The 18,266-nt window shown below is 42.0% G+C and overlaps 1 protein-coding gene across 1 annotated transcript in view; it reads right to left on the bottom strand.

The window, feature by feature from the left end:
• The window catches only part of Ush2a (usherin), a 670,292-nt gene that overhangs the window by 297,479 nt on the left and 354,547 nt on the right, over positions 1–18,266 (bottom strand). Inside the window, exons 35-36 of the mRNA XM_032915475.1 lie at positions 15,184–15,335; positions 9,837–9,999 (exon numbers count right to left, since the gene is read on the bottom strand). Of these exons, the coding sequence (XP_032771366.1) occupies positions 9,837–9,999; positions 15,184–15,335 (315 nt within the window). The remainder of the gene's footprint in view (positions 1–9,836; positions 10,000–15,183; positions 15,336–18,266) is intronic.

The following is an 18,266-nucleotide window of genomic DNA, read 5'->3' as shown; positions in this document are numbered from 1 at the left end:
CACACAACAATCAGCAAATATTTAACTAGCCGAAATTATAGCACCATTTCAGACCTCATAAACATACAAAATTAAGTTGGGTAAAATACGTAATGTTAGGATGGCTATTAAGCCTCATCCATAATACTTAAGCTGCCTTGAATATCAGATCAAGTTTTAAGGCCTCAAAAATAAAAAAGGAACCTAGAGAAACCTCTCATTTTATCAATCAAATCAGCTCAGTACCAGCTGGATGGGCGCATGAGCACATGGTCAGACGGCATCCGAATTGATGTGGCTTTTCCTGATAGCATCATGACAATGAACATCAACAAATTATCTAAAAATTCCTCAATATGTAATTTAGAAAAAATTTAAGAACTGGAAGTCCTAAGGAAATATGCAGAAATACTCAAGAATTCAACCCCCAGCAAGGGGTGTTGTTAATATATTTTGGACTGTTTATACTAGTCATAGTGCATGTGTGTACACGTGTGTGCACGTGGCAGGATGTGCTAAGACATTTCCATGGCCTCGTGTTAGGTACAAAGTCCAAGAAATGCTCACAGCAAATTTCAAATTTATCTGTCTGTCTGTCTATCTATCTATTTGTCTATCTATCTATGAACCTACCCTACCTACCTACCTACTCACCTACTTACCTACTTACATATTTACATACACACACACATATATACCTATCTATGTCTGTCTGTCTGTATCTACCTATTTAGATATGTATATATCTACATATGTATCTTGTATTTATGTATCTACATATCTATGTATATATGTAGCTATCTACATATCTACATGTATATATATGTATATATCCTCTATCTTCCTATGTCTCTATCTATATATATGTACTTATCTACCTACCTACCTATGTCTGTTTGTCTGTCTCTATCTATGTATCTATATATGTATGTATCTAGCTATGTATGTATGTATGACTGTATATATGTATCTATCTACTAATCTACATCTGTCTATATATGTATATATACATATATATGTGTGTGTATCTATCTACTTATGTATGTCTGTTTATGTCTGTCTGACGGTTCATATCTGTCATCTATCAATGGATCTATTATTTTGTTTATTAGCACAACCCCATACTTTTATCCATCTTATAAACCTCACAGATGCATTCCTTCTTATTGGTTGGCCCTTAATCTTCTGTCCCAGTTACTTTAAATGGCACTGGCCTGAAGACCCTTCCTGACCCTCAGAGGTATTATGCAATAACTAGGTGATAAATGGTTTTGCCTTAACTACTCTTGAGTTTGTAATCTTGTACTTTTGAATGGTTGTTTGCCTAATTTTCATAATTCCTGTGACACCCGGAGCCCCTGTCTACAGGGACTACACTTCCTTAGTTCCTGCTTCTCCGGCACTGTCATCACCTCTCTTGCTTCATGGGATGAGCAGATGCCAGTGTGCTGTGTGGACAAATGAACAAATATTTGAATTTGACTCTCTGTTTTCAAATTTCTCTTCTTGGGTAAAAAAGTTCTTTCAATATCTCTCTAAAATTATATGACTGGGGAAATATGTGATCTTTTGGGCAAATGTTCACAAATTAAAAATGCAAACTTCTAAAAACTATTCAAAGTTGAGTTTTTAAAAATCACTCCATGGGACTCTTTGATTTGGTGTCACTAATTTAGCAAACGCGTACTCCCTAGGAACATGCAGTTGGGACACGTTTTCAAGTGGGTTGTCCTCAGTCTCAGGACTACACTCATGTGACTCTTGGTTCTCATGGGCCTGCAGAAGGAAGAGCAGCCCTTCACCATACACACATGACTTCTCCTGAAGCCTAGCAAGAGAAATCTGGGAACGAGAGAAGAGATTCCCTGCCCTGGGAGGAATGTTCCATAGGATAAAGGTACTAGGTAGAGATTTTCTCTTTCCCTGTGTAACTAATTCTCCAAAATCATTTGACAGGCAACCTTTAAGTGTGTCAGTTATTTACTGAAGAATGCCTCGTTACAAAATTCAGAGTATTAAACCTCATAAGAATACCTGCGTTCCTCAACTCTCTATGAGCAGACACTCATGTTACTCTTTCATTGGACAGGTGCTGAGCCTGTGCCCTAGGAAAATAAGTGGACCCACTCCAGAGAGATGAATGGTGTGGCCAGCACAGGCTCAAACACATCTGCTTCTTGGCTGACCGACAGATGTGAAGGCCCCCCCCCCAACAAGGTCTGAGGGTTGCTCAATGCTTAAAGTTTTTCTCGTTTGTAACAGGAAGAGGAGTTTTATTTCCCAACTGTGCCAAAGGCGTCCTGTTGGGTGTGCTGATTCATTTGAGTGTCTCTGGAAGGAGTTGGAATGAGCATGCTTCTCTAGGATGCCATGTCGAGCTCCAAGTGAGAACTTGACCCTGGCCTGCTCACCCTCTGGGGTATCTGTGGGCTGAGGTCTGTGACTCTGGGCGTGGTTCATGGTGCCTATTTACAGAAACCATCATCACTAGGTTGTTGCCTCCATGAACAGGATGGCTCGCTCATTCATTATGTCGGGAAAACAGCCAATTAGGTATCAGACACAAATCCAATAAGCTGCTGTATGAGGGTTGAGGGGAGATGGATTCTAAAACGAGTTTGATAAATTAATGCTTAACTCCATTCTTGTGGAAGGCTCTGTCCCAATAATACGATCCAATGGCCTTATTGGCCACGACGGGATGTAGAGTCAGAAATGACAGTATGTGCTCTAAATATGCATTCTCTAGCCAAAAACTTAAAATGACATGGATCTTATTTTTCGCAAATAACATGCAATTACTTTTAAGCCAGACGAATGCGCCTTTAAGGATCCTTCATTTTCACACTTACATTTATTTCCAGAAAGGCATCAAAAAAGCTGCAATAGCTGTAACCTTTCCCTTTCTTCCTCTTTTGTTTTCGGATGAACTCTTGTTTCCCAGATTAATAGTAGCTATGTGACTACATTTATAATGTCTCCCATGTCGATATAGAAACATCTAAAATGGTGAAGGAGAAGTGTTCCGGCCTGTTGTCCTGCTGTCTCCAAGCTAACGGATCCCCTACCACAACGCTCCTTTACTTCCTTCTCTATCTCTGTAAGGAACCAGGCAGTCAAAACTGTCTCCCATGAGTAAATACTCAGTTGCCCCTGCCACTTGTCAGCCCTTGATGGGAGGTTGGGTGAGGGACTATCGTGACTGTCCCATTCTCCTGAGAGTCAGGGGCCATATCTCAGACTTTTACTGTAAACCTGGGGTAAGGATGTATACTATTGGGCCATACATTCTCAAACATAAGGTCCTGAAATCAGAGCAAACAGCCCTAAGGAACAGACTGACAAGCCAGGTCAATATTTGGCAGTAAAGGTAGCAGCGGCGGTTACCAGGCTGACAAAACACTTTCCTTTTCTCTTTTCCTTTTCCTCAGCTCCCTGTTCCTTCCACCCTGGAAAATTCACTCCCCAGCATCTCAGTTGAGCTTAGTCCGACTGCCCTTCCCTCCAACTCATTACGGGGAAATGAATTCAAATTGCTTGAAAAAGAAGTGGCCTCTTTTATCTTCCCACTGACTGACACACAGCTACAAAGTTCTCCGACGGGGATTCCAAAGAGTTAGAAGCTGTCCTGCTTGCCACGAACAATTCCCCCACTGCCGTCCCTCCCAGGGGGCACCGTGTCAGATATACTGCATGGCTTGCCAGCAGGACTTGGAAAACACACAGCTCCCTCTGCAGTGAAAAACAGGCCCCAGGGACAATAAAACAAAGCAGCCCCTTTCTGAACTGCCCCAGCCTTCCTGCAGTCTCCTTGCAACCGGAAGAAGGGATTTCCAGGGATCGTTATTTTCTTTTACCTTCCTGAGAAAACAAATGCTCCTTCTGCTTTGTAATTTAAAAAAAACAAAAAACAAAAAACAAAAAAAAAAAAAAAAAACAAAACAAAAACAAAAAAAAAACCATGGTTTATTGGTGTGGGGAGAGAGGGAGAGTGGGCCCGGGAAGGAGGAGATCGTGTGCAAAATCCCTGTCTCTCCTAGGTAACCTTGACCCACACTCTGCATTTTCTAAGTTCTTTTCAAATTTGTTGAGCTCTGTAGCGTTTGACTAGTCACAGGTCCTTCCTGGTGACTGGCAACTCCTAGGCAGAGTAAGTCACCACTCACAGGGCAGGAGGCAGGAGCATTTGAAAGGGTGTGGACCACACAGGCACTGCTGTCTCCTGTAGCTGACTGGAGCCCAGGAGAGGAGAGAACAAACAGTTCCTTCATGTGCCCCTCCTTTGTCTTCTGCTGGAGGCAAACTCCATTAATATGAAAGGAAGCACCACCTTGCAGGGGCTCTGTGGGCTGAGAAAACCGTGTTCCTCACTACACATCAAATCCCCCCTAACAGCCAGACCCTCCCACTCCAGTATTCCCGGTGCCATCCTGACTCTAGGGACACTCTTAACTGTGTGCACTTTGCAGCTTTGTACTTTGTTCCTTTTGTTTACAACCATTGGAGAAAGATCTGCAGGCAAATCATAAAAGACAAGAATGTTTAACCCTGTGAGAGGCCCTGTGGAAACTGGAATCTAAACCAGGCTCTCCTTGTGGCCCTCTGGGCACCTATCCTACGGCTGTGTCACCTGTCCCATCTGAGTATGAAACGCTGTGTCAATTCCGAATTATTCTCCATTAGAAAACTGTGTTCTTGCCAGGTTTCTATTTCATTCTCCGCAAAGAGAATGAACTATTGAAGAAAATTAAAAAAAAATAAAAAAGTCTTAGTTCATCGAAAAGGGGAAGAGTGGGAGTAGAAGCCATTCCGAAATATAATCATGTAGAGATAATGCCTTTTAAGTTACTGTCTTCTGTTTGGTTTTGTACGGTGGCTGTCAGTTCTTCTGAGCAAGGGAAACACACAGTTAATGCTAATTCCATCCTCACTCTTGCCTTCTCTTTCCCTGACATTTCCTGGTCTCAGACTGCTTCTTGCCTTTGTTCTTTGGAGAGACCCCTTCCTGTCAGAGGTGTCCATGCCACAGAAAACTCATGTGTTCTACCTGTCCCTAGTCTGGAGTGGAACTTCCAGAAATCACAGAGTCGAGGTTACAGCAACGCCAGATTATCAGTCCGCCTTCACAGTAAAGACATTCCCTTGGAGATGTGAAAGACCACTCCCATTCGCCCGCTTTCTGTTTTCCCGGTAACCCGCAGCCTCTTTCCTCGAATCTGTGTCTTTATTCTGCACTACCACACCAAATAGGGGATTTGAAGAAAGGAGTATTTGAAGAGGAATCCGGAGCTGCTGTGCACAAAGGACTCGGCAATTAGAACATCTCAGACACAAAACAATCTGCCAGGCCCTCAAGCACCGAAGATCACTTCCCAGGCCATTCAAAGGAAAGATAATGAACAGCTAAACAATTCGCAGAAGACTCCACAATCACTGCTCAGGCAAAGAGCAGGATGTGTGGCTAAGGCACCCCATTGTCTACTAAAAATAGGCTCGCTGAGGACGCACCGAAAGCTGGGGGGTAGCAGGAGAAAAAGCAATGTCCTGAAGGATTCAGAGCCTTTTCTTTTTCTCTTCATGAAGTTCCCCTCTCCTTCCCATCTTGGTAACTGGATAGTTTTATAATATTTGAGTTGAAAATTTTGGAATCTGCAGTAGTGATAACATCCACCAAAACTCTTGACACAGGTTATTTTCACGTATCTGGCTAAATAAATGGTCACTTACAATCTTGAAGCCAGTTTCATGAGAGTCAAGGTTCTGTTACTTGTTGTAATTTACTGCAGATTTTATTGAATTCACACATTCTCTTTATTTAAAAATAGTACAAATTAAATATGCATGAAGTTGTTATAAACCTGTTACCTAGAATGAAAATTGTTAACGACTACATATGAAGTAAACACTACAACAGCAGAAAATTGCAAACACTAGGGGCTTTTCCTACTGATCACGGTGAGTTCGTGGCTCATCTAAGTCAGGCGAGGGACTCACTCCTGAGAGCCTTTGAATAGCATCCTAACTGCAGACCAGTGAATGGTACCTGCTCACCTCAGGAAAATGGAACGGATGAGGCAAGGCAGGTATCACTCCAAGAACCAAGTACCAAATCTTCCCGTAAATGGCAGGATGTGAGGTCTTCCATTTCCTAGTGCGGAAGAAGCGCTTTACTTAAGTTTGCGACTCTTATTGACTTGTGCTTCTATCACACTGTGTTTTCAGAATCTAGACCGTCAAAACACGGGGACGTTAGCTTTGTCCCACACCTTCCCCTGACTAACTCTGTTCCGTTTGTCTTTCCAGCACCTACTGTTCTTGCCTCCCATGCTTGAGGACAGATTGGCTGGTGTACCCCTCTTGACTCACCTATTTGCAGGTGTCCTCTGGGTCCAAATTTTGGTGCTGTGTTATAGACCTAGTTAGAAACTAGTTGAAAGTCTAACTAATCACGTCTTTTCCCCATACCGATACTCTTGTACTTCCGGGACAATGACTTGCAACAATGTTTGTCAAATGCTTGCAACAAAGCCTGCCATTCCGTGTAGTCAGTGGATGAATGACCATTACCAGACAGATAAAAATCCACACTGGGCCAGCACAGGGTTCTGATTATACTGATCTGAGAGTGAAGGCTGTCAGTAATTTTCTTAAAAGTAGCTTTTAAAAGTTACTTGGTGACATTAACATCTAAATGCATGTGCTATGATTTATAGAGACAGAAACCTATACTTAGTTCCAAAGTAAGGGAAAATAAAGACATAAAAATATCCTCGTCTACCGAAGAAAATGGGAGACACGGGGCCCAGTAGGAAGTGCCACCCTATTATTGATTCAAAAACACAATGTCACAAACATGTGCCCATCTCTGTTGGCAACACAGTGCTACCCTCATACAAGCAGCACCAGATAGTCTTCGTGGAATGGGAACTTCATTGTCTAAAGGATTATAAGGAAGAAAACTCCACAAAATAATATGCTGGAAATAAATACAGAGTGTGGCATTATTTGTGTGAGAAATTATGTGTATGAGAAGAAAAACTTAACCATGTAAGAGAAGAATATATACAGATAGAGACATGGGCGGCTAGGTAGACAGACGGACAGATCACAGACAGGCAGTTGGATGAGAGAAGAGACTAGGCACTGCTGTTTCCTCTCAGATTCAGGGGTGAATTGGAAGGTTTTGGCTGCTTTTCATTTTTGTCTTTAAAATTTTGACTCCTGGGGAAATAGCCTCTGATAAAGGACAATTTTTAGAAAAAGAGAATCTTCCAATATATGTTGCCTAAGTTGATACAAACCGTAGCCCTGACTTGGTAAAGATTTTGGTTGGCTGCCAGAGTTGCCACTTGGAACAAGGATCCTGGATGGGTGTCTGCAGACAGAGCTAGCTGTCCTAGCTTGAGAAATAATGACCCAGGTACAGGCACCTGTTCCTCCTGTCTTGGGAATCCTCACTGCTGACTCTTGTCAGCAGTCCTCAGAGCTGTTCATCATGTCAAGGAAATAACCCATGAGCCATCCGACAATTCCACGAGCCTTGTATAACTCTAGGAAGCAGATGATCTCTTTCATAACTTTGATGAATTAACGTTCAATTCCCTTCTTAAGGAGCCACACAGACCTCGCTAGCCTCAGTGTAGAGGCCACCCGGCTGCTGAGAGCCAACAGGACAAGATGCCAAAAATCCTTGTACTTGACTCCCAATGACCCACCAAACAGAGGTTCCTAGGACTGATCCCAAGAGGTTCCTCCACTTCCCGTCCCGCCAAGTCGGAGAGCACACCACAGGACTCTCTTAAGTCAAACCTCGTAATTGCTTCCCATTTGTCTGTTTTGCTTTTGGCAATTAACAAGCTGAAATGTTATCACAGAAGAGTTCTTCTCATTTATAAGACTGGGTCCCCCCCCCCCCACTAAAATATGCAGGCGCTCTGTCCTTCACTACCGGCAGGAGACAAATGGCTGGTTTTCGTTGCTGAAGAATATATAATGGTTAAAAAGTCACTTTTTTTCCTCCAGCTCTACATAAATCACGGAACTAGTCAATATTTAATAATGCTTGCCTTGGTCTGGAGTCCCTTGATCACCCCTGTCATGTGTAATAGCTCCCTCTCCGATATCTCTGACATAAAAGCCCAGCTTTACTGAAATGCTAACATGTAGAGGGTCATTACGGATCGACATTTACCTTAATCTGTGACTGCCAACCATGAACCGATAAATTCCAGCAGATTCCACTGGGAGAAATCAGTAAACTTCTCAGTGGAGAGACGTGAAGGAAAATTCTGCCGAGGACAGAATACATTTTCTACAAGGGCTGCTTAGCAAATGGATTCTGACTTTTGAAAGTTCTCTCGCTGCCCAGCTTTGCAACATTTAATACCGTTTTGATGGTTTGAGGGACGGGATGACAACCAGAGATGACAGGACTTAGAAGGCAAGCAGAAATGTTCTCCACGAAAAACAATGCAAGATTAAACAGGAGGGGAACGTGGCCCTTGCATTATTCACCCAGAGGCCTGGGTTAGAGAGAGCTGGGCTGTCATGGGTCCAGCCTAAATGTTGCTTCTTTTTTCAAATCGATCATCGCTCCTTCACCTCATAATCTTACGAGTGCTTCACAGCAGAATACATCAAAGCCCTGATTGCATAAAAAAGGGACAGGCCAATCTTTGAGGGGATCAGCCAAGCCTCTGAGTTGGAGTCTGTTCAGTGTTCATTTGCTTATTTGCTTGCAGATACACTGCAGAACTTGAGGGATACCCTCTTCAAAGGCTCAAAAGGTCCATTTTCCTATCTCCTTTGCTTCTACACATTTTGGGAATGCAGTTAAATCATCTTACAACTGGACATAAGGCAGATGCAAACAAATGATGTTCTGGAGGGGACTATTTTCTTTTTACTAGAGAGTGTCTACTTGCTACTAGTTTGAAAACGAACATTTAAGACACTTCCTATAAAATTACTGTGACGTCTTTGGAGAAAGTGACAGAGGAAACAGTTACTAAAAACACACATTAATTTTCCTGTCCCAAAGTGCTTGCTTCTCTGGTAGGCTGTGCTTACATGAGTCGTGCTAACAGAACCCAACGTACCAACATGGAGAATTCGATGATATTTTCAAGAAACACCGATGGTCCAACCCCTCTTAATACCTGCTGCACCCAGACTCCCAAGTTGATGGGGAATTATGAAGATGGCACACAGAAATAAGTTACCTGGGATGCAGTGCAAAATCAAGGCTGAAGCCTTTGCACAAAGATTTCAGGTTGGAATTGTGTTTCAGACAAGGAAGGGACACACAGGAACCCTCACTTGCTAGGGACTCAGCTCAACAAACCAGAGGTGACTGAAACAATAGAGCCTGCCAACCCCCATTTGTATGCCGAACTGCGTCCCTGTGAGAATGTTCAATTTCTATTTTAGTAAGTCAGAGACTAACAAGAAGTAATAATTAAACAGAGCAATTATTTCAATATGATAGAATGGAAACCATATATAGCCTTTCTGTTTCTTTCTGGAATGTCCTATTTAACAGTTCGACCGGTTGACCACAGGTGTAGTTTAAATACCAGAAACAAAACCACCTTTGTCCTGCGAACCCCACCTGAGTACAGCTGTCTCTATACAGTGTGCTGATACACACTTTGCTGGACCCTACCCTGGTGGTGGTCATCACTGCAGCTCTGGGTAGCACAGGCACTGAGCACACCTCTCTAATGTATCTATGAAGGTTCAACTTTTTAGGAAAAGAAAAAAATCCAGAAATGAAAATTAGGCTAAAAGCAAATGTTCAGATACAGATGAACAATTTTCTGATGTTATTGAAGGTCTAAGACTTGCACACAATTTACCTTGATCTGCATAGAAATTTCCAGTGATAAGGACTGAGTAGGTTAAGCGCCCATTAGGGTGAGGAGGAGCATCCCACCTCACAGCGGCTTCCCGAGATCCCTCAGGTTTGACAAACACATTGACCGTGCCTTCCGGAGGAGCTTCTAGAGTCCGATTTTCTACCTGTGAGTATAAAAAGGATTTACTTTGTTTTCAAATAAAATGTGTACATGCTGTGGTTAGAGCATATTTCTTCAAAGAATCCTCTTTGCTGTGAAGCAAACTACTTGTGGCAGTAGCATCCTGTCTGCGAGCCTCGGCTTGTCAGCATCTAGACAGACCTTGTGTGCCTGCTGAGAAAGCTTAGAATTCCAGTTCCTGACTGAGACCCTGGGTTGTGATTTCTGCAGGATTTTGATTGGTTCACAGTGAGCTTGTGCTCATGTCTGTGCATAACCAAAGACTATTTTCAGAGATGCTTAAAGATGATTTTTAAGTAATTGTAAATGAAAGATATATAGATATAGATATAGATATAGATATAGATATAGATATAGATACAGATATAGATATAGATACACTTTCCTAAATTCCCAGTTTCTTGATGGGAGGGATAGACTCTTGTGAGAAGGCCATCAGAAGCCTCCTCTTCTGATCTCTTTCCCTCACCTCCCTTCCCCCTACCCTCTGCCCTTCCCTCCCTCTTTCTTCCCTTTCCCCTCCCCATCTCTTGTCTGAGCTGTGTTCCTCTTTTGTATGAAAAGATGGCACCACCAGCTGAAGAGTCCTGAAGAAGTTGTGTCTATGTTAAAGAGCCCAGATGACTTATTAGGGTCCCCTGTGTTTGTAAAGGGTTGAGACATTGCATATTCAGAACCAGGATCATCTTCTGCTATCTTTTTTTTTTTTAATTCTTTTTTTCGGAGCTGGGGACCGAACCCAGGGCCTTGCGCTTCCTAGGCAAGCACTCTACCACTGAGCCAAATCCCCAACCCCTGCTATCTTTTTTTTAAAAATTTTTATACTAAGTAGTCTTTTACCATGCATGCCTGAATCTGATTCATACCTCTTGACTATGAAATGAAATCTCAGGAAATCCCTAGAATGTACTCTTTGAGTAGACCACTGGCCTTCACCAATCCAAAAGCCAAGTGTATCGACAAACAGCGTATAGGATCTAAGCAAAGTCTCTGGCTTTTCCGGTGCCTGCCTACCTAATGCTCCCACCAATGTATTTGGCCAGAGCATGGATTTACTTATTTGTTTGTTTACTTACTTATTTTTTGGTTACGTAACTAGGAAATATTTGTGTAATCATTTATTTGTGTAACCTGTCACTCAGAGCGACCAGAATCCACATTTCTGGGTCACGTTCACTCACGTTTAGCTCAGAATAAGCTGTTGCTGATTCCCCATGGAGTAAGGCTGTGTTTTGAATGGACACATCATGACGGCATCAAGAAATAAATGTACCATAGTGAATCTCCCCAAGAAACAATCATGTAAGAGGTTGATGTGATGTTGACCTGCTTATAACAAAAAATAATTTGCTTCGAAAGCAAGGCTCTGAAATAAAAAATGAGTCTTAACCTGGACAAGGATCAGAAATGGCTCAATAACTAATCGCCCAATAATGACCAAGTGTCCAAAGGAAAAGGTAACTGTTGGCAAGAAAGTAAAAAGGGGCCCACAGTCTTTTTTATTATCTTGTAATCATTGTCTAGAACTTGCTAAACTGAGCATCAGTGGTCCATATTTGACCTTTCAAAGTTTATTGAATACGCAGGTAGTTTTCACCTTACTCTTTGTGTGTGCATGTCTGTACATGTATGCATGTGCAGGTGAATCATGTGCATGTACATGTACTTGTGGGGTCCAGAAGGCATGCAGGCCTTGCTCTGTAATAGATATCTATTTTGTTTTGAAGACAGTATCTCCCACTGGCCTAGAACTCATCAATAGGTTAGGCCTGCTTGTTGGGACGTGCTAGTCATCTGCCTGTCTCTGTCTTCCAAGAGTTGGGGTGGGGTCCTTCATGCACACCACCGCATCTGGGTTCTGGGGAGTCAGCTAAAAGTTCTCATTCTTTTAAAGAAAGCACGTTACCAACTATGTTCCCAGCCCTGGCCATACAGGACAAACAATCTCATTCAGCACTCACTAGAAGATCAAACACAAGCTCCTGCAGAGGACAAATGTTCTCTAGTGTGGAGGCTTCATTTATTAAGGTGAATGCATTTCTCCAATTATGAAAATAAGTGTGAAAAAGGCTGAGCGCTCATTCTTAATAAACGTGAGGTCGCAGGTATTTTATCTTTATCGGAGAAGGGCTCTGGGGTCTTTGGCGCTGAGCTGTCTGCTCAGACCTTGCTTCAGTCACAAACAGCTATGTACAGAAAGTGATGAAAGGCTAGATTGGAGAGATTCTCTTCATCTCTTTAATGTTTCTTCACAATGCAGCTACTTTAACTGTGTGTACAGTTCCAATCATTATACAAACAGGGGATTAAAGGAGTTTCCAACAAAATGACGCTTGAAAAATCAAGCAATTAATGATAATTTCAGATAATTATATTATTCACTTCAAATGCCTAGCTAATTCAAGATAAACATTAAACATTCTGACTTTTACTCTATACAAAAATTGATTACTGGACCATTTTTTCCTGACCAGGAAGGCTTTTTTGTTTGTTTCTTTATTTTATTTTTTTTCTTAAATATTTATGTTGCCTTAAAATGGAAAAGGACCCTGGAATGGTAGAAGTTGGCTCAGTTTTGACCTAAAAGTTTCCTTTGAAACAGATAATAAATTTAAGAATGAATGTGTGGAAAAGCCCAGAAACATTTCAACATAATTTCCATTCTTAATAAAACTCTTATCACACCCCTGAAACTCTTAGGTAAGTAATATTTACTTAATTTCTCCTCATGTTTTAAAGATAAACAGTGTTGGGAAATCGAAGGATTCATAGAACATGTATGCTTCTGAATGGGCCTGAAATGGCAGGTCTAGAGTTTCCTCCCCTGGGTCCTCCAACGTCTTCAGGAAAAAAATATTTTTTCTTGAAAGATTTACTTTATTAGTTTTAGTTATGTGTTGGTATGTGCTTCTGTGTATGGGCATGTGCGTATGGATACAGGAGCCCACAGAGGCCAAACAAGGATGCTGGTTTCCCTGGATCTGGGGGCTTAGGATGTTGTAAACAGCCTGACATGGTTGTTGGGAACCAAACTCAGGTCCTGAGCAGAGATTGGCTTTCAGCCAGTGGCTCTCAACCTTCCTTTTGGGGTGACCCTTTAATACAGTTCCTCGTGTTGTGGTGACCCCAACCATAAAATTACTTTTGTTGCTACTCCATAACTGTAATTCTCCTACTGTTATAAATCATAATGTAAATGTCTGTAGGTCTTAGGAGACCCCTGTGAAAGGGTCATTTGATCCCCAAAGGGGTTACGACCCACAGGTTTACAACAACTGCTCTTAAGCCCTTAGCCATCTCTTCAGCCTCTGAAGAATTTTTTTTTAATATTAGAATCATTCAAAAATCAAATATGTTCTTTAAATTGACAATAATGGAACAGGCCACAGGGGAGTTAAATGGGAACAGAGAGCAATTCTGTCCTAATCACCCCAAATAGCTCCCTTCGGTCAGACTGTGGTGGCAAAACGCATCGAGCCATCAACTTCTTACTGTACCAAAGCAGCAAGAATGTGCAATGGATGCACAAAGGACTTACTTTTAAATCCCCTATTTTACCAAATCCATGCATTGTTCTCCCTGCCTATGAACCATGTGCCCGTGTAAAGGGCACATGATGCCACACTTGAGACTGTGACACACGTTCCTCTAAGGGTCTCCCTGCATGTGAGGGTAAGAAGGCTCTTCAATTTGCAAAGGATATTTTTTTAAAGCCCAGCATATTTCTGTCTCCCAAATGTGGAAGCCATTGCTAATGGTGCAGGAGAGGAAAGGGGCAAGTGGAGGAGATGGTTTTGTGCAGAAGTCACCGTGCAGACCAGACTGGACGGGGACCTGGCAGAGCTGATTTCGCAATCCAATTCTCTTTCCCTTTCTATCAGGGGCTGTGGTATTTGATTTCTTAAGGTTAACATTGCCTGCTGTCTGTTCAGGACAGAGATCAATAACTGTGTCCCCTTATTTAAAGTTTCTGGAGTATCTCGTAGATGAGGTGGGGCAGCCAGGACTTTAATTCATAGTTTACACTTGGAACAAGTCCAAGTTTTTAAGCGCACATAGAGTGTTCCTTTGTTTTCTTCTCTCTCCTCCTTTTCTTCTTCCTTCTCCTCCTCTTCTTCTCATCTTCTTCCTCTTCCTCCTTCTTTCTCTGTGTCTCTCCCCCTCTCTTTCTCTGAATAGAGATCTGCTGGCCTCCTTCCATTTCTGCTTTTAAGGGTAGCCATCGGAGCGCTCTGGTTGTAAATGCTTTACATTAAGGACTCTGCCTCAGTCTCAGTGACTTGGGGCTTTAGTTTCTTAGAGAGCAACCAATCTCTGAATGGAAGGTGTGATCCAAAGTAAGGAGTACAATTACATTAAAGATCTGCTTCTTGTAGTAATATTTATATAATATAGTGTTCAACGAAGACAGTGCATTAAAATGATAGGGAATTAGCAAACATTGCCAAAAATACCTCTAACTAGTGAGTTTTTCTCCTTTTAAAAAAGAGGCTAAATCCATTTAATCCAGGAAATGCCTACAAGTGTAGTATATTATTTTCAAACTGAAAAAGCAGTGTCAGACTGTGATGGCCTCACGGTATTAACTGGTGGAAAATGACGTCGGAAAGCAAAGGATAATTTTTTCATGCTTGTAACCATCAATGAAAGGGACACGCAGTATAGACTTCTAAAATGTGGGCATGAAAAGCAGAGAGTAATAAAAATTTAAATACTATTCTTAGAAAGCTACATCAGATTCATGAAATAAAAATACTTTATTTGAAGAGGTGAAGTAAGTTCCATCTTTTAATTGGTTAACTTGCCCTTTGGACAGAAATCTAAATGCATTGTGGGAATTGTAGTTTTCGATGTTCATTTTTAAAATCATAAATGTAGTTGCTGTGGTATCATTAAGAAGAAAAATGTGTATCTTTCATTTATCATGAAAGCAGGCATGATTATACGTACGAATACGAGAGCAGACAATTTACTGTTTATTCAACAATACATGCATTTTCCCTGAAATGTACACATCCCTGAAATGTACATTGAACTAAAAACATCTCTTAAGTAAACTTTAATAAGAATAATTTCCCCCTTGTACTCAACAAGCTCCCATTTTTCTCTTGATACCCAGTGTCTCCCAGCAGCTCACACATCCCAGAATGTAAATTCACACACTTACCAATGGGCCAAGAGCACAACCCTTCGCTGTGCACGCTTGAACTTGGAAGGTGTGTAAGCTCCCAGGGTCAAATCCATAGGCATGGCAGCTCAGTTCCGAAGAATTGTGAATCAGAGTACCATCTAGATATAACTCATATGTTGTGATCACCCCTGGGAAGGCAGAAAAGCAGCTTCCAGTATGGCCACAAGACAATAGCAAGTATCTAGGAAAGCAGCTACCTCCGGTCATCGAACCACCCACTTCCCTCCTCTAAATGCTGCCTCTTCTCAAAGGATATGCTTTACTTCAGACACACACATTGGTAATGTACTTGGCTCGGAGAGAGCAAGGGAACCAAACACTTTGGAGGAAAATGTTGTTGGAGATCATTCGTCAAGTGCCATTAGGTTCCAGACCAAACAGAGGAAGTAGGCACACTTATGTTTCTATGTGTATGTGTTCTAAAATCATCCTCGGTGGATGCTTCGGATAGAAAGAGACCTTCTTTGCTCCTGCAGCATACACTACTTGGGATTTAGCTGTGTATGTTCTAAGTGGACACATGCCTAACTTTTTCCCTAAAGGAGGGATTGTATCCTTATCCCTCCTCTACAAGTGAAGAACCTGGAGAATGGAGCCATGGCAAGTTACACAAGACTCCAAAGAGCAAGTCTAGCAAAGTCAAGAGCAGTGAGGAAGTTACTGAGGGCTGGTTTCCTCACTGAATTTGACCTGAATTTGACGGCCACTTCGGTAAATGTCTGTGACATGACCCAACCTTCATCCATTGGGACGAATACTCATGGAGCTAATAATACCAGGGCTTCCTTACTGTAAGATCTATCTGTTCCAAGAGGGAGTTACTCACCTCTCCACCTGTCCACAGCACTCTGTCTCCAAATCATTTTATAAGAATCCTCATTGACCTTTGGCCTGACATATTCATGGCACAGCCTCTTATTTTCCTTTAATTGTGTGTGTGTGCGTGTGTGTGTGTTGAATAATGTCTTGTGTTGAATCCTCAGCATCAAAACAGATCAATAATTTATCAAAAAAACAGTTTCTGGTTTTAACGTCTAGCATATTTTCTCTTTCTCTTTCATTAAAATTATCTCTTGATCAATTCAACCTCTTAGAATATAAGAATTTTAAATAAGTTAATATTTTAACACAGTTCTCACTATGGCCTGTTTTTCCTTCTTGATAACTCTTTACAGTTGCACTGGGAGTTTCCTCAGTTTCCATGTTGAGGAAGAAGTCCTTATTTTCCCACCATGCACCACTAGGCTGTGTATGTAAATATGGTAGCCTGCCTTTACTGGCATACATTCTCCATAGTCCCTAGTGCGACTCTCTGTGGAACACTGATGACTATGAAGCTACTGAACAAAGGAAGGCACACGTGGATAACTCTGTCAAGTGAAACAGGGACAGCAAACGGCTCGCAAATACATGGGAAGTCATGGGAAGGAGAGCAGGACAGAATCACAGTGATAAGAACATCACCAAGAATGACAGTGCATTTCCAACCATGGGAAACAAACATTTAATCCCTCAGCCTCTCAGGTAATCTCTTCTCTTCTTAAAGAGAAGCTAAGACCCTGTCTGAGCTCAACAGAAGTAGAAAATACCGAGATCAACACGTCCCTTTTCTTAAACAACTACAGAACAGAGAGCGTCTCTCTTGCACTAGGAAGCTGTCCTTTATCTGACATGCTAGGAAGTAAGACATTTTATTAAAAAAGTAAATTGTGGATATAAGTAATTGAAATCCCTTAAGCATGAGCTTTAAAATCCTAAGCATTTTTGAAGGTTTTAGGAGTAAATTCTAAGCACTCACCCATTTTTATCACAAAGGGTATACTTGAATCATTTTGGGAAGAGTTAAGCTATGGTTGTGGTCAATGAGGAATCTGCTCTTTAATTTAGTGATACCTGGGGGACCAGGGGTGCTCCCAAGGTTTTGCCCTGAGCATAATTTTCCAGTCCCATCTCAGCAATTTTCAGCCTGTCTTTTGAGTTCTCCATCCACTTCAGTGACAGCTCATCTACGGTTGGTGGGCTTTTTCTTTTTCTTTCTTTCTTTCTTTCTTTTTTTTTTTTGTCTACCTGATTCCAGCAAGTCAACCCCCAGAAATCTATGCCAAGGAACCAGGTAGCTATGACATATGTTGAGAGCAGGGCCTCCCCAAAGATGGGAATGAGGCAGAGGAGCCGGAATGAAAACCAAGCATTTTGACAGTTAATTCAACTATGCAGAAATCTTAGTATCCGGGTGTGACACGGAGTGGGTGCGTTTCAGTCTAACTTCAGTGTAAAAAGCATCCTGCACATTCACGTACATTCTCTCTCTCTCTCTCTCTCTCTCTCTCTCTCTCTCTCTCTCTCTCTCTCTCTCACACACACACACACACACACACACACACACACACACACACGAGTTACCCTGTGTTCTAGAGGCAAACCACACCTGACAGCAAATGCAGGAGAGGATTGCAGCATGCTGTACACTGGGTAAGTTAGGTTTCTGAATAAGTCATTTAAATCCCTCCTGACATCCACCCCACCCCCATTTTCTCTACCAATTGAATCCATTTCAAATTTCTCTTCACCCCATTCCATGGTCACCTGGGCTATTTTAACATCATCTTAGAATACCTCAGGATAACGGCCACTTAGGTGTCTCCATGTGTCACAAGCTATCCTATATGGTACAGCCAGGGAGGGAGAGGTTATGAACGGCTATCTGCTCATGCCTTATGCAATCAGTGATCCATCATGCCTGCCCAAAGTCACAGAAACAAGCCACTGTCCCTTCTCAAAATAGGGACTTGGGCTATGTAAGCCAGTCTTGGAGAGGGTGTGTCTGCATACTCTGCTTTGTGGCCCAACTGTTACCAACAAAGCACCAGGCTTCAAAATCAGGGTCAAGAGGTATGCTGTTGTGGTTTAGAGATTGCTCCATTTAGATCTGTCTCTCACTCACAGAGACTGAGGCAAGCCTAGGGATTTCCTCCCGTCCAGGCTGTGCTAGGCCATGAACTATCATGCTCTGAATTATGTTCTGAATTTAAATTTACCTATGGTATATTTAAAAATAT

The sequence above is a fragment of the Rattus rattus genome, chromosome 10 (genome assembly GCF_011064425.1).
Source record: "Rattus rattus isolate New Zealand chromosome 10, Rrattus_CSIRO_v1, whole genome shotgun sequence".
Classification (NCBI taxonomy): domain Eukaryota; kingdom Metazoa; phylum Chordata; class Mammalia; order Rodentia; family Muridae; genus Rattus; species Rattus rattus.
The sequence above is the reverse complement of the archived record's forward strand: the minus strand, read 5'-3'. Positions and strand labels throughout refer to the sequence as shown.